This window comes from Dermacentor andersoni, chromosome 2 (genome assembly GCF_023375885.2).
Source record: "Dermacentor andersoni chromosome 2, qqDerAnde1_hic_scaffold, whole genome shotgun sequence".
Lineage (NCBI taxonomy): Eukaryota > Metazoa > Arthropoda > Arachnida > Ixodida > Ixodidae > Dermacentor > Dermacentor andersoni.
Genome location: NC_092815.1, coordinates 98674902 through 98697244, shown reverse-complemented (window position 1 = coordinate 98697244; position 22343 = coordinate 98674902). Strand labels below are relative to the sequence as shown.

Sequence of the window (22343 nt, the reverse complement as noted above, 5' to 3'; positions counted from 1 at the left end):
GAGATCAGAACGAACACGAGTCAGGCGCAGCAGCGCTTATACCGGGACTCACAGAGAAAGAAAGAAAAGAAAGAGAGGCTGCAGTTTCGCCGGAAAGGCGAAGCAGTATTAGTGATAACCAAGTATGCGACAATTGCACAAGGAAGATTACACCACCGAGAGGACTCGGGCTGTGAAATTGAACTGTCTCTTACTATGAGGTCTTTTATATAGTCATATAACGCCGTCACTTCAGCGCTCAATTCTTCGAGGTCGCACGAAGGTTCTTCAAGTGCGATATATATATATATATATATATGGGCTTTTGAAAGCTGTTCGCCCCCCCCCCCCCCCTCCCCAAATGAAAGCTCTCCGTCTACGGTACATTGTGTGAAGCACTAACAGCAGTAGCTTACGGTAAAATTGTTGCATGCAGCAATGCTTACTATTTTGGGCAGTACGAGTTGCAGAAATCATTCGCAGCATCACGCAATGTTTTAGAAACTTAGTTTTTGTTTCCTCCCCTTCTCATCTCATCTTTTACTTCGCACCACTGGCTTCACTTCTTGTGCACCATGGCATACATTAAGACCACTGGCTTGCTCATGAAGCAACACCAGCCTTAGTGCTCACATGGACGTGTCCTTCAAGTACAGTTGCTTGAAGCATCCACTTTTTGAGGCGAAAGTCCCTGGTTTAGTAGTGCCTGAGGTGCCTTCTTTTCTGTAGTCTTTTGTAAACAGTTTGCCATCGGTGTTATGCATAGTGGCAACTATTATCAGTAAAATATCAAAACCATTCTTTACAGTGAGAACGTAGTGTTTCTGTGAAAGCAGCAGGGAGCCGATATAACAGCTGGTACAGTAAAACAGGCTTCGTTTCGCTGCACCTGCATTTTTTTTTATTGTCTAGGCACATGATGGCTCACTTCAAAAAACTTGCATTGCAGTTATTCAAACTAATTCAAACTATGAACTTCTCTTGTCAGATGTGCACTGGCACGCGTCTGCTTTTGCACACAGACATTCCACTTTGTGCAGGCCTCGTAGTACCATCTCGGTTGGATACTACTAGGAAAACAATAGGCTGCAGTAAAACAGCAGGTTATTGCAGCACAACAGGAGTAAGGAATGGCTGATGCACATGGTGACATCAGCCGTATAAGAAGCAGGTAGAAGAAATAACAAAGAACACATATCAAGTACACTTTGGACCATGGTAAATATATTTACATTGCTCAAAATACTTAGCAGCCATAGGGTCGAGAGCCATAGCTTCAGGATTTTGAATCTCAAACACTGAAATGTGGAGACTTTTTCTTCTTTCCAAAACTCGCATGCCAACTGGTTGAGCACTAAGGTGCAGCATGTTATCTAATGGGGCGCTTTGAAGTGTAGGTCCGCACACCATTTCTCATCGCTGCTCGTGCATGCTTCATGAGGAGTGAATTCGCATCCCCCTTCTGGCCAACACAGAGATCTCTAGAGAAAAAAAAAAATGAACAAAACTGTGAACATTCAGATTTCATAACTCCACAAGCTCAAGAACATAGGAAGTTGCTTAAAACATGGTATGTGCTTAATTAAGTCACTTGTTTTATTTGAGTGCTGCTGCTTAACATGGCCCATACTGTGATAAGACAGCTTCCCTGACTGCCTCAGCAAGAAAACACAATATTTTCAAAATACATTGCTTTCTTGATAAAAGAAAAGAGAAAGAAAGCTATACTTTAAATAAAAGTTACACTTTTGACCTCGTTCACCTTTAACATCCCTTTAAAAGGGCGTTTCAACATTTCTTTAATTCTGCAGGCATACTGTCCCACTTAGATCATGTACTAATGAAGGTCTAAAACAGAAATTGCTCTTCTCAACACACAGCAGAAAACAAAGTCTACTCGGAGGATAATAATCTTCGCCTGGAGTTGCTTGGAAGGCATGCTATCTTTCAGGTGGCATGTCAGGTGGCTTACATATCCGAGACGAAAAAAATTACGAGTTGAAGTACGACAACGTATGCAACGTAGAAGAGAGTTTGATCTCGCTAGACGATAGTTGCAGGCCAGTGTGGCAGAATAAAAAGATTAGAGGAAATGCCTATAAGGAGGTGAACAGTACGCTTTGGCTCTCTCTAAATATGTTGTTGCAAAACACACCAAAAGAATTCTTGCATAAGGGCATTTGTGGAGCAGTGACCTTTTTTAACCAAGAAGCCTTGCAATTCCACTAAAGAGTGCTGTATAGCCCCTCCAAATGTAGCATGTCATTCCGTTTATGCACCATTGAAAAAGTGCCTACACACGCTCTTCCTTGTGTGGGCTCTGGTTTCTGTTTTCTAAGGAATTGTACGCAAAAGCATTACTCCACTATGTTACCAGAGGTGTTAATGTGGCATAGTTAAACTAAACAGTTCACGCTGAAAGGAAAATGAGAGCAACTTACTCTATGTATGGCTTTATCTCATCAAGTGTCCATCGTTCTTTTGTCCTAAAAAGGGTGTCAAACCTGTACCGGGTGAAGGAAAAGAAACAGTGAGAATAACTGAGAATGTAGAAGCAAAAGTAGCCAGCAGAACTTGCCGTTCAACTTTAATTATGTGAAATAAAACACATATAACCCATTCTATTGAAAATAAAATTTCATGTAAGGAGCAGGCTGGCATGGAGTCATAACCAAGCTGCCTTTAAATGAAATGGAGGAAAAGCGCTCTTCAGTCAGCAAACGGTAAGGTTACGGAGTCCTATCCATTTCAATTCCAGTTGAGCCCCCTCCTCTTTCCAAAGGAAACTGCATGCAGTGTTTTCTATATCTGCAAGGTGCCATAATTATCGCTACATCCTGTCAGATGTCGAGCACCGCCACCTACCCTGTAGGATCAAGCATCCGGTATGGAAATACCAGAGTCTAATTCAAGTACTTTGCCTAATGCTCCTGCATTGAAACATTGTGCTTGTATTCACATGCACATAACGTAATGTCTAACTTAGAAGGTGAAGAAATATAAGTATACGAACTACAGATACGGTAATGGCAACTGTGTCCACTCACACGTGTGCTAGGGCCCACCCTGACGCATATCATGGTAGCCGAGTGCATATGCTAAAATCACAGTGCACTAGATGTGTGCATGACTGGGCAGCACCACTTTCCTTGCCATACCTACAGCTCTGTGTCTAAGTTTGTTTTCTTTTTCTTTGTGGAGAAAGGTTTCCCTTCCTCCTTTAAGTCTTCCATTTCCCTTAATTGCACTAAGCTCACTCAGACTCGCGCCCACATTCACGCATCCCCTATGAGCACCAAAAGGCTGGCATTTCTGCACAGCGTAGTTGCATGGAGGTTAAGCTTTGCATTTTGCAAGTGCATAAAGAAAAACAAATAAAACGGACATGGTTCTGAACTTAACACAAGGTGACATAGCAAGCTGGTGCTAGCCTTTGATGCATTAATTCAAATATGTTGCATCAAGCCAAAGCCACTCATGTCCTGCAATCACTGTTGAATTTTCCCCACGAAGTGGCCAAGCTCACACAAGGATACAACTTTGCCATTCCACCTTGTCACCCTCGTTCTCGAACTTAAGGCGGGTATGCTTGTATTGCTTTGTATTGCCATCAACTTGACTGTGGGTATTTATCAGTAAATCGATGTGCTTGTGCTTGCTTAGGAGTTTGTTGCAGTACTTGAATACATGAAGCTATGTACAGTCTGTATCACACTTGTTTATAGAGTGGTCAATCAGCCAAGTTAGCCACTATATATAGCAAAAAAAAAAAAACATGCCGACACCACCATGACACCATGCCACCATGCTTGGTCATGCTGTATGCTAAGTCCGTGCGCTATAGGACAAACATATACCGCAAGGTATCAGCTACAGACACTGTAGACAAATGTGGTTCCCATGAGCCTTCTTGCATTTCCCCAAAAGAATGCGGCCGCTATAGTGAGGGATCGATTCTGTGACCTCGTGTTTGATCAGCAGTAGTGTACCACATCTAATGCATTAAGGAGAATTCTCGAAATGCCATCCTGGCCATCTCTTTTAGAGTTGATTTGCAACCACCCGAGCAACTTAGCCCTTACTACAGTGACAGCAACAGCTAAATTTGCACCAACATTAGTATCAGCTATGCCTTTTGCACAATGATGTAATCGTGGCCATCTGTAAGGCAACATAAAGCCAAAGTGTGGAACTGGACCTAATGTAATGCAGTGTTGTCAAATCTACAGGCTTATCTGCACATTCAAGAATCCTGTGGAGATAGAAATTTAGTAGAAAGCTTAAATCTCGATATCATAATGCTTCTACATATTTTCACACTGTGCTCCAAGCATATAAGCTGTCACCTGGACTGTCACACTTTGTTTATTACTCTGCAGTATTGACAGAAAACAGTGTTCCCATTGTTTATTTTATATTACACAACACTGGTGCTCTGGGTCTTTTTTGAGCACGAGCTGCAGTCTGGACAGCAATGTGGTTAGGGGGAAATTGGGCGCAGCTGCAGCCTAGACGGAGGAACAATTAGGACTATTCAATTGGCTTTTGACACGCCACCTACTCTCAGAATGTAACCTATTGAACAGTTTAGCCCTGGCATTCTGGTGACGACATACTGACAACACTAGGCCATAAACACCCTGCACCGATAATTACATGCTGTGGCAACTGGCCAATGCACTCTCAGAGGACCAAATGCAATTGTATACCAGTATCTGTTGTTGGCAGATTGAGTGAAACACCGTGCATTGGGAAGCACAGTTAGAAATGGCCAATATCTAAAACCTGAGGTCGCACAAGGCACTCTAGTGGTTCCCATAAATGTATAAAGTTATCCAACTTTGCTTAAGAACAAGCGCGGAAACCAGGACACAAACAGCCTAACTAAAGTGCTCTTTGTCACAGTGTCCTCCTGTTTATATCACTGAAACCTGGGGGGGGGGTTATTTTGTAAGAGTCCATCTAGTGGACTGCCCATTTCGGCCGCTGCTGATTGGATGCAGCTGTAAGAGCGAGGAGGAGACTAGTGGCCCTAGCCAATCAGCAGCGGCCGAAATGGACAGTCCACTAGGTGGACTCTTACAGAATACTTCCCCTGGTCCACACTGTGCTATTAGCATGTTTCCTGGCTTCTTGTCCTGTGGTCCCATGAGAAATATACTGGAGTGGTTGCAGCCTACTTGTTTCTCAGCCTCTGTGCAATGAATAGAAAGCTCCTCAAGACTGGCAGCAATATTCCCAAGTAATAAATGAGCAGTACATAGCTGTTTTTGTGAGCCAGTCCATTTATTCAAAGCAATCTAGAAACTTCATCTTCATTGTTGCACCATTCATTCAAAGGTTTTTTTTACCATTCACTGAAAAGAGGAACATTCAGTTTCACCCATCACGTAGAGCAGGAAGCTCTTGCTAGCATAACATTACACACACCACGGTTCAGACTGCTTGTGCACAGAATTACTCTCAGCGTAATATTCAGAGACACACCCACTGTTGTATGAAAGGAATAAGCAGGAACATGCTCACTGATGAATTTGGCATTTTGTAGCGTAAGGACCAAGTACAGCCAAAGGGTGCCAGGCAACATGCACACTGCTGTGTGCAGCAGGACACCAACATGTTTAAGCCTAGCAGATGTTTACTCACTCAAACACTGCGAGTACCACATTGTGAAAGCTAAATTAGTTTGGTAATGGCACGCAGTGCAGTTGCAAGGTCCCATTTCCTCCCAAGATGAGATCTAGACCACTGCTGTTGCAGGTAGTCGGTAAAGAGGGATGCCCAAAAAGCATGTACAAACAAACTTCAATGGAAAGAAATGCAACAAACATTCTTGTGATACATGACATCAACGCTGAAGTTTTGGGTAATGAGTCCCAGTGCATTCTGTATTTATGCTGCAGGGATGTTCTGAAGCATGAACATAGTGATGTCATGCCTGAATATTCCAAGTGAGAGGCAGAGCGCCATGACAGTTACCCTTTCAAAGGTCCTCATAGCACATGTGTTGCCACAGCCCACTTGAGGGAAGAAGTTCCTAGGAAACTCCTCACAATTCAACTTTAGTTTCCTTTAAGGGCCCATCAACAATACCACAGTCCTACAACTAGCTGACTTTGCAACATTTCTGTAGCTATGCATCTCGAATCTCTGTCCAGGTTTCAGAGGGGCACAGGAATGGGACGTGCAAATGTTCAAGGCCCGTACAAACAACCTGATGTATCATGTTCAGAGAGCATAAAGCTGGTTTGCGGTTGGTTGAGCAAGGTAAAATGCTGCAGGCCAAGCGTGTTGAGGCAGCGGTTTTGAACCAGCAAAACTTGGCAGACAAGGCGTGATCTGGGTTAATCTTCCCACGCCAAAGGTGAAGTCACATTAATCGTGGCATTGCTATGCTGTACTTACGTCCTCCATATCATCAAGTAATGCAGCAGCATCAGTTGTGAACATCAGCGACAACACAGCGTTTACAAAAAAATGTGAGGTTGCAGTAATCACATGGGGATAAATGCATATAAATAAAGAGAACTTTTAGCTGCCCTATGTACAAAACAAGGTGAGAGCATGAAATGTGTGCACGCAGCCGCAATCATGTTCTCGTCACCTGACCTGCACTTCACCAGTCTCAGAGTCCAAATTCACTGTGTGGTGAATTGTGCAACTGATTTTTGCTAGCTCAGTATTTCATCCTTTTTGTCACTGACCACTCCAATTTCACAAGTTTTAGTTGGTGCCAGTCAAGTGCTTACTATTCTTGCCTCTGAAACATACACGTACACAAGAGACATTGCTGAAGTTGCATTGTACACCTTGCTATCTCCAGACAAATTATTACAATAGAATCTCAGGCGACAGCTCAGTAGCCAACACGTCTGCTTCCCTGTGGCACTAGAACACTGTAATCTTGCCAGAAACATTTCACCCCAGCAGTCTATGGCTGGCTTTGCCATGATGTTAATTGAATACTTCACTAAGTGACACTTGGTGACAACCTAAGTATTCAGCACCAGCTCAGCCCACAAACAACTGTGCCTACCATATGTGGTTCCACACTCCAAAACATAGAAACCGAGAGACAGCAATACCAACTGGTAGTCCTTTTGCAATACTGAAAGTTTGCCTCAGCTGTGACGTCGAAAAAATAAGTGAATGTAATTGACCTATACAAACTTTGAAGCTGATCAAGAGTGCATTTGCCACTGTATTAGTTTGGCACCTACTGTCACCACTTAGAACCAACAAAACAATGAAACATACATACCGAAAGGAAAGTGTAAGGACAGATACAAAAGCACTAACTGAAGTCCATTTTACATGACAGCAATTTTTATGCAAAAGCGGCATGACAGCTATCGCAGAAGCCCCAAAACCTCTGTTTTGAATTGTGACAGCATCTGGGCAATGGAGGAGCAATAGCAAGCAGCGACAGGAGCAGCACATGACAGGGGCACCATTGAGAAGTTTGCACGCTTGAACTGACAACACTTTTCTAGCAGAACCAAATGACAGACATTGACGGGGAAGCTTCCATTCACATGGTGTGAAATTGTGCATGTGCTTTACTATTTTTCGGATAGTGACACCCATATGGACAGAGAGGACTAAACAGCAATTTATGTATTTTTGTTCGAAATTCAAGTGCCTGTGTTTCTTTTTTAGGCCCTGAATGTGCATGCTTCTAGTTTTGCACGTGTTACTTGAGCAAAGGGTAGCTGCAAGCTGTACCACAACCAAGTGGCTACCATCCTTGTGCTAGAACACCCACCCAGAACACTGTAAACTTCCTTTAGAATGAACGTCACTCAACATCAAATTGACATTTACGAAACAGTCCTTCCACTGACGCTCCCCACGACATATTCCTTCAGCCAATCGGCAAGTTCACATGGCGCCTATCTTGGATCGCCACCACATATTCGCGAAATTGCAGATGCGGAGGTAAAAAAGGGGGATGCAAGATTGGTTAAAATCCATCTATGCCTCAAAACAAGGCTGTTTACAACCGGGTGGCCCAGGCCACAGCAATGCCAAGCAGCATTCCAGAACAAGAGCGGCTGACAGGTTCATGTTTCGTACCACTTCTCGGCAACAAGAATCGACTCTTTCTTTTAATCCTCTTCAGCTACTGATTTACTTTGTGAAAGCTACAAGTCCTTGGAACAAGAACTAAAATCAAAGTAAACATTAATACTAAAGTTGAATTAGCACCTTCACACGGTGTCCATTTTTATTCTAGCACCATTTAAACAAAGTAACAAGAAGCACTGATGCCACCTTTGGAAACAAATGAAACTCGCTGCTCATATGCACTGATGCATGGTACTTCCTCTCTGTCCACATTTTATGTACTGCTTCACTGGTATTGATGTCACATCGACCAACCCAAGCAACCATTCCAGTCAATATAGTGAACATTTTGCAACATATCTACTGAATGTTACGTTGGTAACGGAGTCTGGTAGAAAATGATCTTTCATTTAAACCACTAACATGCTTGTGCTCGCATTTAGTGGTTTATTTTGTTTAATATGTCTGGTTGCAGTATTTGCTTATTATCATCTGCAACAATACCAGATAGGATAATGTGGTCCACTTGCAGAAGGAACAGCAAGCACCATCTGTGTCACCAGAAGGGCAGAGCTGCTCTGTGCATATCTTATTTGTGGTGGTTGCTCTGCCTACCTACGATAGATGGTGCCACCATAACCTTCATTGCAAAGATTGCTTATAATATGTGCAACACTGTTGCAAGTATGTATTAAGCTTCAGGCATAAGATGTGAAAGGAGACAGTTGAGATAGAGGCAGAATAAAACACGCAAAATGTTGTTTCCTTGGCCCTTTGTGCCTCAAATTTGAATAAGCAAAACAAACTTTCCCAAGTTTACATTAAAACAGGCATGTACATATATCTGGTTCCGTTTTTTCTTCAGTTGGCAAAAGCCAGGATGCGAGAACAAAAGAAACTTTCGGTAACTATGTGGCATGGAAGAACGTGCTATGTGGCCTTATTTCTAAAATGAATGCCAAGTCTGTATATCAACTTCCAGTGCGAGTACACTGTGTAATGCCCTGTAGGTCTGTTGTGCCACGACTGCTGGTAGCACATATAACAGCGTATAGCCGCTGCAGGCTCTCCACCATGCGCCGTCGTTGTTTCGAGTGCATGTCACGTTCACGCACTGAAGGGCATTGACGCCGTTTGCAATGTGCTTCGGCCTCTTGCGCACGTAATGCACGGTCTTGTCGGCGTTGTCGCCTGTCCTCTGCCTGTTGCTCCCGCCCTGCCGCCTCTAGCCGCCGCTCACAATGTGGCTCAGTCTGCTGTACACGCACTGCGCTGCACTGTCGCTTTGCCTCTTGTCCCAGCACTGCCGAGTCTTGGTGCCATTCATGACGTTCTTCGGCCGCCGGTTCCCACGATGCCATGTCGTGGCGCCACGCACGATGTGCTTGGGCCTCCTGTCCCCACCACACTGAAACCTCTTGACACCATTTGTGGGTTTCTTCAGCCTTCTGTTGCCGCACTGCCGCGTCTTGGTACCATTCGCGATGTGCCTCGGCCGCTTGTGCACGTACTGCTTGGTCTTGCTTACGCTGGCTCTCCTCTGCCTCCTGTTCCCACACTGCCGCGTCTTGATGCCGTTCGTGATGCGCTTTAATATTCACACGTACCGTGCTGAACTGCCGATGTTGTAGCCTAGCTCCTAACTTCTGTTCCAGCAGAGCTGAGTATTGGCACCGTTTGCGATGCGCTTCAGCGTCTTGCGCGCACACTGCGAGGTCTTGTTCACGTTGCCTTACCTCCGAGTCTTGTACCCGCACTGCCGCGTCTTGGCGACGTTCGTGATCTGCATCAGCACCCTGCAGTGCGTCTTGACGCCATTGGTTACGTGTTTCGGCCTTCACACGAACTGCAGTGCACTGTCCACGTCGTAGCTTTCCCTCTACCTCCTGTTCCCGCACACCCGCGTCTTGGCGCCGTTCGTGTTGCACTTCGGCCATCACACACACTGCAGTGGACTGTTGTGGCCTTGCCCCTACCTCCTGCTCCAACACTGTCGCGTCTTCGCTATGTGCTGCAGAATTCCGCGCACGCGCTGCAGTGTATTGTTGGCGTTGTCGTTTTCCCTCTGCCTCCCGTTTAAGCTCTTCCCTACGTCGCACGCGTTCTGCGGCCTCTTGCGCTCGCACTTCGGGTCTTTGGCGCCTCCGTCGTTGAGCTGCAGCGTTCATCGCGCGCACAATGGCACGTTGTTCCTCTGTTAGGGCACGTATGCGGGCGCGCCTCGCTTCGGCACAACGAAACCTCCGCTCCTGCTCCTCGGATGGCGTTCGCACGATACGCGGAGGCGCCATCTTCCCCTTTCTTTACTGCATGTGCCTGATCAGAGGAGGCACTGGCCTGATATGCTTCCGGCGCTTCCGGTTTAGTCACCGAACAAACACAAGCGGTAGTCACACACTATATGCTTACGCAGGCTGTGCTGACGCGCGCAACGACGCGCGCGTGAAGCTCGTGACGCATAAAAATACGGACGCGGAGGCGAGGGCGCTGCAGTCGTAGACGCGCCGGACGCGCTCCGACTGTTGCACGGCGCAGCTGACATTTCTTTCTTGCGATTTAAATGAGAAATGTCCTTACATTATTCTGCAAATTAAGCACCACTCGTAGATTGTCCCGCGACGGCTACAGTGAAGCAGAAGGGTCGGATAAGGTGGAGCTTTAGGATAGGATTTCGGATGCTTCGAAACGCCACCACTGTGGCGGCAAATATGAACGAGATTGCCCGCGCGCGTAGGCGTCTGTGCATGCGTTTGTGTGTTCTAGTTTGCGCCCAGTGCGGCACCTTTTGTGCCCAGCCCGAAACCGGTGTTGGTGATCAATCATCGCGAAGAATTAATGATCGGCCCAAGCACACACATTCTGCAGTGTACATACGCGCTATATGACGATGATTTACATTTAGACACAACACACAAGCAGTAGCAAATTCGGAAGAGCAGACTAACAAGCGACTAATTGCCTTGAGATCACCATGACGTTTTTGTGATTATGCCGCTGCCGATATTGCCTGCTAAGGCCCTTGTCTAAATAAACACGCTTGCAACAAATGTGCATCCCTTCACCATCAGAAGACTTTCAAGAAATATCATCGGAGACCGATGAGCGAAACTCTTTCGCGAGCAGAACATTTCGCAAAACTTGACCCAACATTTGTGAAACTGCAGAACGAGCCCAAATTCGTAAACACTACGGAAAATTATGGAGGGCTGGCATGTATGTTTGAAAAAAAAAACGTAGCTGCACAGAAGCAAGCAATTTACTCTCAGTGACAAAAAAATAATGCACCCCTCGGTTTCTTTGATATCTACGTCTGGGATCTGGACATCCATGCCAAGACCAGATTTTGCATTGCGGCAGGCTAGGTATGTTATGTCCCTCAGCCAGCATCCTCTGCATCACTATGGGACTTGGAGGTGTCTAAATGTAGTAATGCCAAAAGAGTAACTGCATGGCACATAGTCATATCACTTCTGTGTACCTTAATTGTAGCAGGCATGCATTATAGTGTAGATTGCTGCCAAACCTGGCCCTCAGCAGCACATAGATATATGTACGAGTATATGTGTAGCTTGGACAAATATTGTGCAATCACTATTTTAAAGTACCATTATTTCAGGAAAAAGATTTTGCACTGATTCAGCTTGTTCATCTGCAGTAGCATTGTGGGAACAGTGAAGAGAAGTAAAAAATTCCGGCTGCAACCTTCCATATAAACTTGCTATTGCATAATCCAAAAACAATGAACTGGCCATTCCCCTCCAAAAATTCAACCAAATTGAAATGTATAGTATGTAGAAAACCCGAATAAACCTGGGTTACCAAATGATGCGGGTACTGAGCAAATCTTTAGAGTTTTCATAACAGTTCTTCGTGCATTTTTTCTCTGAACACGAGTCTGCCATGTCAGCACTTCTCTGCACAATTAATTTTATTGCATGGCAAGCTTAGATTCGTTGTCCTAGTCCAACTCAGCATGACAACTAGAGCTCATGTGTAGTACATAAGGACTTCAAAAAGTATATTGACATGACATTTTCGACTGTTCATTTCTTGCGTTACACAAAAGTCCTGAACCTCGAAACTCCAGTAACATATCGGCAAGCGTCAGAGTGCCCTAAATAATTTATTCTAATAGTTTTTCTACAAAATAGTTTCGTTTCTCAGGTGGTGCGTGAGCCATAACATCACGATACGGAAGGTAGTCATGTGGAAGAGCAAGACATCGTAACGTTTTGGCACTTGCTGTGGCTTGCTCAGTTGCCTGCTATGCTGCTAGTCATTGTGCAGCCCAATACCATTATTGCTAGTCATTGCAGCCCAATACACACCATTGAGCAAGCTGGAGCAAATGTCAAAATGTCACAATGTACTGTAAAAAGTGTCATATGTGAGTAACCTTTAGAGACGCAATGAATCATGTACCGTTCATTCGCATCATCCGGCAGATCCCACTTGTCAAAGAGGTAGATGCACTCAGGTGTGGATGTCCGGTCTGTTAGGGCTAGCCCCTGTAATTAATAAAGCAAGATCAACACAACTAGAACACACCATTTTCCTTGCTTTCATAGTCATGTACGTATTGCTTTTGTTTAATATTACTCCATCCGTATAGCTCATGTACAATTCTGACAGTGTTATTGTGAAAGCATCAGCATTACATTACAACACTTAGAATGCCTGTGCAGAAGTTGGTACCAGTAAACAAAAGACAAAAAGTAAATTGGACATGTTCTTTAATTATAGCATAAAATGTTGCTTTTTGAATATGCTAACTGCTTTTAAAATATCTTTTATATGATCTCTTCTTTTTTCATCACACTTTTATAGTTTCAAAAGTAAACATAAAACAAGTTTTGGTTATCAATGTTTCATATGAAGTATAAACTCCATGCAAGCGATCTAGAACACGACAGCAACAAGTGGCGCAATGGAGACGGCTGTTTGCGTTCGCTCATTGCCTACAAGTCAAACCCCATGCAAGCGACGACTCTGAGCGACGCCTCCCCGGCTTTTCTGGTATGAGGAAAGCAAATACATGTCAATACTGACGTGATGCGTGCTTTACTAATTTAAGTTGATGTGTTTTGCTGTAAAGAGCAGCATAAAATATTTCCGAAAGTCTTGCAGTATATTTTTATCCTTGCACATATTAAAATTTGGTCCTATGCTCGTTCTGTGTGATGATCGGGAGTACTTGACTGATGTACATCCAGTTCCGCTTTCGCACTATTGACTAGTTGCTCATAGCACTTCCGGGCGACGAGTGACGATTTCTAAATTTCCAAAATCGAGTGATTGAGTGACAAGAACGAGCAATCCGTTCGCCTGACGGCCTGTTTCGTTGCTTGTTGCCGTTGCATATAAAATCATTCTCATGGGGTTTGGGCTTTACCTGGAACACCATCAGGCACTGTAACAGCTGTGCTAGCTGTGGAATGTTGTGCTGAATAAATAATGTGGATTTTACCTCTAACTGCTTGATATCCGTCTGCACGCCTTCTGGAACACTGTTCTGCCACACCTCAAGGAATTCACTGAGGTTGAACTGCACAGAAACATAAACAAGAGAAAAGCGTCACAGAATAATGGATGCTTTAATTGATTAACAGTGCATAATCATGAAATGCTTATGCTTGGAGCAAAAAGTTCAACGAGGACTTGGCTTCGAAGCAGTGACTGTTGCCCTGCACTTTTCAACTTTAATGACCTTCCTATTCTGTGTTTTCAGTGTATGTTTAATATAGCTTTCATAGCGCTGTGTCATGAACAACACTTGTTCGGTAAGACAGCATGGATAACCAAACGAAGTCAATGAGAGCTAGAAGATGCTTCACTAAGTAGTGGCCGCAACAAATTGTTAAGTGCCCAGAACCATTCTAGCTAAGTTGAAACATTGCTGAAAAGATTGCCAACACCCGCTTTGTTGGCACGCACAATGACCACAGCGTGAACTGTGACTCATATGCGAGATACTTTAGCTCCGCCGTCTCATCAGCAGACAGAGGTTCCCTCCACCACAATGACACATCACTTACACAACACCACAATCAACGACAGTGATGCTGGGGTATGATTTTGCGCCAGAGAATCGAGGAGTATGGTGCAGCATGTTCTTAGCTAGTGCAGAAGGTGCGATGAACCAGACATGTATTTAACAGGCCTCTGTGGGCTTAGTACTTAACAGTCACACAAATTAACAAACCTTTTCCACACTTCGGAGGAGCACATCAGCTGTTGCTTTGCAGACGACGTCACCATTTAGGGTGTAGAACTCATCTCCTGCATGCAGCGAACAGCAGTTATGAGTCTTGATAACAATTAAGTAGAGCAAAAGATGAAGAAAATGACGTCCTTCCTCATAAAGTTAGCGCAAGGACTTTCAGGAGATGTGCAGTTGAAGAGACACTAAAGGTACAAGCTAAATGAAGCTAGTATAATAAATTAGTGCTCAAAAATAACAAATATGCTACTGTTGTCTACAGCAGCGCCTCGGTAAACAACACAATGACGTATAAGCATGAGGGAGGAGTGACATGACCACTTTGGAAATTCAGAACTAGCTTCCATTATTAGCATGCATCATTTTGGAAACACTTTGACGAAAGTAATAAACAATTGATAATAGGCAGCAATTTACATTGCATTTGAGTAGTGAAGAAAATGCAGCTTGGCCACTTTTCTCAAACATTACTGCAGGAAAGCTCGCCGACACTTTTTGTTCACACTGCCCTGCAAGCACCATTTGTCATTCCATGGCGCCCCCTATGCATCCCCGTCTGACTCAGAGCAACAGTAAATGGCGTACAAGACTCTAGAAGCAGAGGGCAGTTCCTGCATTGTGTTGTAATGACATTTAAGGTTATGAATGGTCATGAATGCTCATTCTCATTCATGATTGAATAAGATTGAGGAAGAGACATGCTGTCTTCAAGCATAGTTTTGCCTGTGGCTAAATCTTCTCTTGGCATAGAAAAATGCTCAACAATTCTGATGACCATAATCTATCACTCTAGCTTGGCTTAATGGTTCTGTTTTGCGTCCCCTCAACTTTGAATGAATGAATATTTGATGTTTAATGGCGCCATGCTAGTGTTAATGAGTTCGCAGTGGACTGATGGGTTCTAAAAAGGGACACTAAAGGGAAGCACTAAATAGCTTTCAACTCTTTCGAAACTACATTTTCATTGTATTTATGGCAATGCAGTGATTACTATAAGAGAAAACCAAGGTCATAGTTCTATGTGTTTTTTTTAAAATCTGTGCTGACACTTCAGCACTGGTATATCGCTGTCACGTCATAAATTATAAGACATATTTTTCTTATTTGAGCCATTGCAATTAGTAAGAGTTCTTGAAATTCAGTAAGTTCATTCATTGCCTCTTCAGAACACAATATAGTCCATAATGCAGGCCAACACATTAACTAGGCCTGTGCAGACGTCATGGCGAGCTTGTGGGGCAACTTCAGTGCGGCACAGCCTCCCGTCTATCATTTCTGCGTCTTTGCTGGCTTGCCAAGCCTCTCCACATGGCAAGAGTGTCTTGTTGTGGTATCGTAGAAAGGTACTTTACCAATAGAGCTCAAATTATTTATCTATTTAGTGTCCCTTTCACAAATCACTTGAAAAGATTGATGTTTCTGCCATAGCCAACCGCCTCCAATTTTGATGTCATATAATGCATATAATATACAGAAGTCGAGAGAATTGCTTCTTTACCACTGTTCGGAGTGGTGCATCTCCGAAACACTTCTGCAACAATCTCCCTGCAAGAAAAAAAAGGAAAAATGCATGTACTTTGTGAAGATTTCTGTTTTTCAACCTTTATCAGTAAAGCTGCATTTTTTTATTAACAATATATAGACTGAAAGCATTGTCTGCATCATGATGTGGCATCTCATGTGCATGATATCCTTGGTTCATAGAAAAACAGGCAGTGAAGTCCAGCCTCAGGAAGAGAAAAGTTTGCCAGAAAATAGGGTTTACACTAAGGCACTATGGAATTGCCTGTCCGCAAAATGACATACAGTACATATTGGAATCCGTACACTGTTTATATTTTACCGGTGACCCTTTTCACCATTTAATCACTGTTACGAAGTTATCGCTTGGTGCAAGATGTGCATAGATGCATCTCAAATTTTCCGGATGTTGTCAGCGATTCTATACCAAAAGAGTCTTATCTAATCAGATTGCGTGCGCAACACGAATAGTAGAACATATTCTCACACATATGTGAACACCAGCGATTATCTGAAAAGTATGAAGACCCGGCGCAGTAAAGAATTAAAGAGTTCACCCAATAATGAGTCATATTCATGACTACTAAAAGTTCTGGCTGTCTGGTTCTTCACCATCACTACAATGAGACAATTTGCCATTGTAGGTACACACTGCTACTGACAGTGACACAATGACCTTGCAATTTCATGGAACAAGAAAAATCCAGATACGAAGAAGCTCTTTCTTTTTCTCTACTACCACGAGATTATCTTTGATATTAAATTTGAGTTTGTACAACTTGCATATTTTAGAGTAATACTGCAAAATCACCACAGCAAGACTACGATCAAGCAATGTTCAGCTACCGTGGTTCCAACTCCGAGATCTTGTCGACAACATCACCAGCAGGTATCTTGTCCAGTTGTATGGACTCTGACTCGATGTAGTTGATGATGAAATTCTGCACTCGGTAGTAATACTCGCCATCGAGAAGCCTGTAGAAGCCTGTGTGTGCAGAATAAACATTGAGCAGATATTACCTTTTACTAGCAGCATGTATGTGGTAACCTCTCTCAAGCTGTCGAGAGTCAGCGATGTTGTGGAATGGGCAAATGGGGAAAGGGTGGCAGAAGGTAAAAAGACACAGGGTGGTTGAGATCAAGTGAATGCATAGAAAAAAAGCAAGGATAGTAGCAGCAGCTGCAGCAATGAAACAGGAGGAACTGAAAATAGAAACAGTGCAGTGATGAGGTCATCAAGGGATTCAGCACTTGCTGTCTAAGTGTATGTTGGGAAGCACACAGCTGAACGGTATATTAACAGGAACATACAATGCAACACATTAAACTTCATTACGTGCTATGATGTATATTCTAAGCAGAGCGCTTTTTTGTGCACGTGTAATTCTATATGATATCGCCCTACAGTGACCACACCTGCCAAGAATGTTTAAAAAAAAAATCAACACAACAATGTGCCAACCTCAAGACCTACTTCAGCGAGCACAAGCCACTGCTTTGTGTGTGTATGTGTGAGAACTGCAAGTTCTACCTTTTTTTTTCAGAATGTTCTGCCCTGGTATACTCAGACTGCAGGTTTACTTGCTTAAAATAATAAGTGTAGCATTAGCATGACAGACACGAGAAAGGTGACAAGGTGAACGCTATGTCAGCATACATCCTGTCATCTTGTGTCTCTCGTGTTAACACTACTGTTATTGCTTTAAAGCGCCCCTAAGCCACTCTGAGCTCTAAGGCGAGCGAGCGGATTTTCTCTCGCCTTCGCTACCCTCCCCGCAGGTGCTCTCTCCTCCTAACTATGTACTTCTCTAGGAGACACATGCACACTACATCAATACGGAACATCATATTAACACTCCTTGTTTTAAAGCATCAATTTCCACTTATCAGGACTGTGTGCATTTCATCTAAATGCTGTTGCCATCACATGCGCAGTGCAAAACATGCTACAGTTGATTGTGCGCAACAGGCAAGCGAGACAATGAGAAAGAGCAGGCGGGCGACTTCATGGCAAAGGCACGCCAAAAGACAATCGGACCCTTGTGTACAAACCAGTGAACAGCTTTACTCCAGTGACATTACATGCATGACCCTGTTGGCATCACAATGTTTGAAGGAAAGGCCAGAAAAGGCAAGAGAAAAGTTTATGATTTTATTTTTTTATTTATTTATTTGAGGTGGTTTAGCGGTTCTTCAAAAGGTGTGAATTGACCAGCCCAAAAACAAGTTATTCTAAGCCAGTTTACTTGCTCCAACATGGCTACCATGCACCATACAGCCTCCCGCACTTCAGAGACTCCTTAGGGGTTAATGGCTGCTTCTAAACACAACCTTCAGCTCTTGTTAAAGCTGCACCCGAGATTACTATCAACCCGTGGTGTGGTCATCCTTGTTATACATTTTATCTCATAATTCCCTAGACAAGGTGTCTTTATGCAAGATTAGAAAGGAAACAGGGAAGAAATCCCGCAAAAAATATTTTTGACTACGTATTCACTTTCTGAATGTGCGCATGCAGAAAAGGTCTCACCATCGATTTCGACCACTGGCAGCTCCTCAATGGCCTGCCTGATTTCAACTTCGCTTGCCTGCACTCTTTCCAGTATGTTCCCAAGTGTATACTGGAAAATAATGCAGATGAAGGGTATATCATACTTTTGTAGCAACTGTGGTTTACTGTATATCGTCATTTCAGTGATCTTAATTACAGTCATCATTTGAAGAATATTATACAAACTGATGCAAAAACACTAGCCTTGCAGTTTGTGGCTGTTCTAGCTGTTTTAAAGAAACAGTACAGAAGAAACACTAAGCCAGTTCAGACTGATAACGTACTCTTTCACGACTCTACATTCATTCATTTCATGATGATAGGTTGTATATTAAAGAGAAAACGAATGTCAGACTTTTTTTTTTAAAGCTGAAATCATGCAGTGGTAGTATATCAGTGTGACATCGTAGATTTCAAGGTATATTTTCATAATTAGAATAATGTGGCTAAGTAAATGGTCTTGAAACTTGCTAAGTTCAGTGTTTGGGCATTTTAGAATACAATGTAGTTCTTCATTGCCAATAAAACAATAATCAGGCACAAGAAGACCGTAAAAATCCACAATGTCACAGCTGGCTGGCTTGGGAACTTCAAGACAGCGTCCCCATTCGCCTTTCAATTTTAGGTATTTTCTGGTTTACGAGGCCTCTTCTCGCGGTAACAGTGTCTTTCTTGGTATTGTAGAAGCATACAGCTCAAATGTGTGTGACTCATTTGTCAGAGAAACTGGCTGACAGAAAGTAAACAGAAGTGGCAAAGGCAGAATAGCACACCTTAGGCGTGGCTTCATTGTCATTGACAACGGACTCAAGTTCTGCGCCTTTGTACGGACTCTGGCGAAGTAGTTCCAGCAGCTTTTTCAGTCGGGGGAAGCACTGGCGGAGCTCCAGGTAGCTGTGGAACGTCTGGAGGACCTGCATGACACAATCTGTTTGTAGCAATTCATATGAACCACACCTCCTTTTACTCGTGACAGCTATTTCAAGGACATCAGTGGGAGTGGAAAATACAAGTATGTTTTCCCCTGTGGCGGAAATCAGTACATTCATATCGGAATCGACTAAGCCTTCGAGTGCACGGCCTCCTGGAGTTTAAATTCATCAGGCAAAGATGTCTCCCATAGAAGCCCCACGATAGAGTCCAGGATTCTCTCTCTGTGCTGTTGATCCCCTCTTGGCCCTGTCCATTGCTGTAAACTTGCAAGACAGAGCTTTACGGGTACCCTGCTTATACATTGTGTCAGTGCTGGGTGAAGGCTGTGCACTCTTGCTCTAACTTGCCCTACCTAAGATGCCCTTCCTCCCCAGATGGTCACCACCAAGAGGGAAGGTTTTACCTGTTTATTATAAATAAAACATTTTCAGCAACAACTTTCTGGAGCAGCTCAGCAAGTATTCCCACAGGGCTTTTAATTGCAATGTTGCTATCCCTGGACAAGAAAGTGATAAGGAAACGCTGAGGTACTGAATCTTAGAGCAAACATTGTGTCAAGGTGATGGAGGAGAACATGGCTTGACACTCCCAGAATGCAGCTGCACAACATGAATACAGGTCAGACTTGGCCAAACCCCAGAGCACATCGCAGCTGAGGCAGAATGGCAACATCTAGCGTCTCCTGAAGCATAGTAGATATGTACAGGGCACAGAGCACAAGGAAAGTGTGTGCACAGAACTACAGGAACATCGAAGCGAAGCTGCAAGCCTCTTTTGAAACAGCCACCAAGCAGTCAACACACATGGGGATGTACAGCTTTAGCGCACCTGAATACATAAGCCATTGCACACTGCCATGTCACATACACTGGGTGTGTGTTACACAACAGTATAAGTACTAAAAGAATGCCTTCATTCACAGTATTTGCTCATGAAAAGAACTAGATTTATTTTGTGTTATTTAGGTAGTGTATTTTCAATGTTCTTATTCTTTACAATTGTAAATAAAGAAATTTTATGGATTAAATATTTTTGTATTATTTATTTTATTTTTTATTTAGTACATATTGCTGTCCGAAAACCAAGCAGGAGAGGCGATAAAATGAACATAGCGAACGAAGCTGAACAAGTTATACAACAGATATAGCAAGCATTACTCAATTGCCTAGCAATCAACAACAAAAGTTTCACCGCATCTCTGTTCAAGCTTTCTTTTATAATTGTTCTTTATTTTTTTAGGTAGAGGAAAACGCCTGTTGTGATAACCTTTCATTTTCCTTGGCAATATAAACTGTGTGATAAGTTAAAGCAGAATGCCTCATCTGCTATCGACTGTGAACTTAATTCTGGCCCCCAGAAAACGTCATACCAAGATTCCACCCTGATGACTATGATGGCATGTTTTTTACGATTTTCCGTACAACCTCACTATGCCTTCCATTCTTGTCATGGCACATTATATACCATGCAGTTTGATCATGTACCTGGCATGTGCAAGCTTCAGAAGTTGAGTCGGCGTTTCCGACCGCCTCAGATGACAGCCGAAGCGTTGGTACCAGCAGGAGTGAGTTGGATATGTCCGCCTCGCGGACTTCGAAGGTGCGGTCACCGGTGCACACGACTGCAGGAGAGTCCTCTTCACCACGAAAAACTAGCCTGAGGAGTTCAAAGTAAGTTGAGTATTTAACTTGTCTAAACGTCGTGACGACACAGCTTTAGACGGAATGCATAAAACGTTAAACGTAAGAACGCCTTTTAAGGAAACTGCAAGACATACCAACCTCTCGCCTTCCCGTATTGTCTTGAGCAGTTCCTTGTCGACCTCCAACAGCCGGAGTGCGCTCCGATTTTCTTGCGCAAACCAAATCGGTTGAGCGACGGGCTGCAGGTCGCTCCGATCCAACTTGGCGCGCTCCAGAAACGCTTGCACTTCTTCGTCAGTCCTTGAAACAAGATGAACGCATTATGAAGCAAGAGAAACACACATTTCTGCGGAAACAAAACGCCAAAGACGGCCAACTTTCAACAGTGCGCCGGCATATTCTAGCAGACGACGGCGCTTTAAGATCTGCGATAATGCGTGTCAGCGTTAGCACAGGGTAGGATAAGAAGATACGACCGTTACTTGAATTTTACGCTTCAACATACAATTTATAAGCTCACCTGATCATGGCCGTATGTTGTACGCAAGAAGCAATGTAACAGCGAAATATTCCTGCGAGACGTACGCCGCTAAGCGCAAATAAAAAGCGCGCGAGAATGAGTTGTCATTGCTGCTAGACGGTTGACAAGCCCTGCCAAGACGCAGAACTTAATACACAAATTTAATTTTTGACACCTTGCATTTATTGCACAAATAGTATAAAAATTAAAACTGTGATTAATAATGTGTGTAAGATGTTATTTTAAACATTCGTGCTCATAAAGAAAGAGAACAGAAGCGAAACTATTGTTTGCCATTTACGTTGTGTGTGTTTAGTGCGATAGCCCGATAGCCCCGCTGGCCGGCATGCGTGCCACGTTGTCCGATCTGTCAGTGCTGTTTTCTTCTAAAGCGCAAAATTGGTGGAACCTCCAAGCAAGATTTAAGTTTCTTGTTACGTTGTATTTCAACTAAAACCTCACAAAATGAATGTGTAAGGATGCCCTTGTTAAAATTTGCGTAGGCCGTAGGGACTCTTTCTTTATTGATGCGTATGAATACAAGGCAGCAGCGCAAGGGTCGTATAAAACCAAGTTCGGAGGCATGAGGCTTTCCTCCGCGTTGTACTTACGTGAGAGTTTGTGATTCTGCGACTCGCCCCGCATCCCAAAACCACAACCTTTCACCATGGTCAACAGCCAGAGGATGCGCATGGCCAACGAGAAGGCCAGTAAAAACGTCGTACTACGAGGCAACGTTCCCAAGTCCACGGTAAGTAGCGCACGCCGGTGTCGCGATTCTCACATTTACCGAAACCAAAAAGAAAAAGAGAGACAGAGGGGGAGATTGCCCTCAAGCGATAATCAAACTGTTCGCGTATGTGAAATTCGTATGTCGTTTTAATTGCTTTAACGCATTTGTACATCAGC

At 43.6% G+C, this 22343-nt stretch overlaps 1 protein-coding gene across 1 annotated transcript; it reads right to left on the bottom strand.

The window, feature by feature from the left end:
* Positions 1-1181: 1181 nt before the first annotated feature.
* LOC126541564 (sister chromatid cohesion protein DCC1) lies at positions 1182-21573 on the bottom strand. Its single transcript, XM_050188376.3, has 12 exons — positions 21435-21573; positions 21053-21214; positions 20756-20927; positions 19112-19252; positions 18318-18408; positions 16634-16772; positions 15765-15811; positions 14249-14325; positions 13514-13591; positions 12469-12554; positions 2421-2483; positions 1182-1460 (listed from the first exon to the last, which is right to left on the bottom strand). The coding sequence occupies exons 1-12, from the start codon at positions 21440-21442 to the stop codon at positions 1349-1351; spliced, it is 1176 nt and encodes a 391-aa protein (XP_050044333.1). The 5' UTR covers positions 21443-21573; the 3' UTR covers positions 1182-1348.
* Between the last annotated feature and the right edge of the window lie 770 nt (positions 21574-22343).

Excerpts from the sequence above, each read along its gene's own strand:
- LOC126541564 (XM_050188376.3), bottom strand. Across the intron at positions 20,928-21,052 it reads ACAATACGGGAAGGCGAGAG|GCTAGTTTTTCGTGGTGAAG; the intron begins GTTGGTATGTCT and ends TGAACTCCTCAG. Across the intron at positions 13,592-14,248 it reads TCCTCCGAAGTGTGGAAAAG|TTCAACCTCAGTGAATTCCT; the intron begins GTTTGTTAATTT and ends GTTTCTGTGCAG.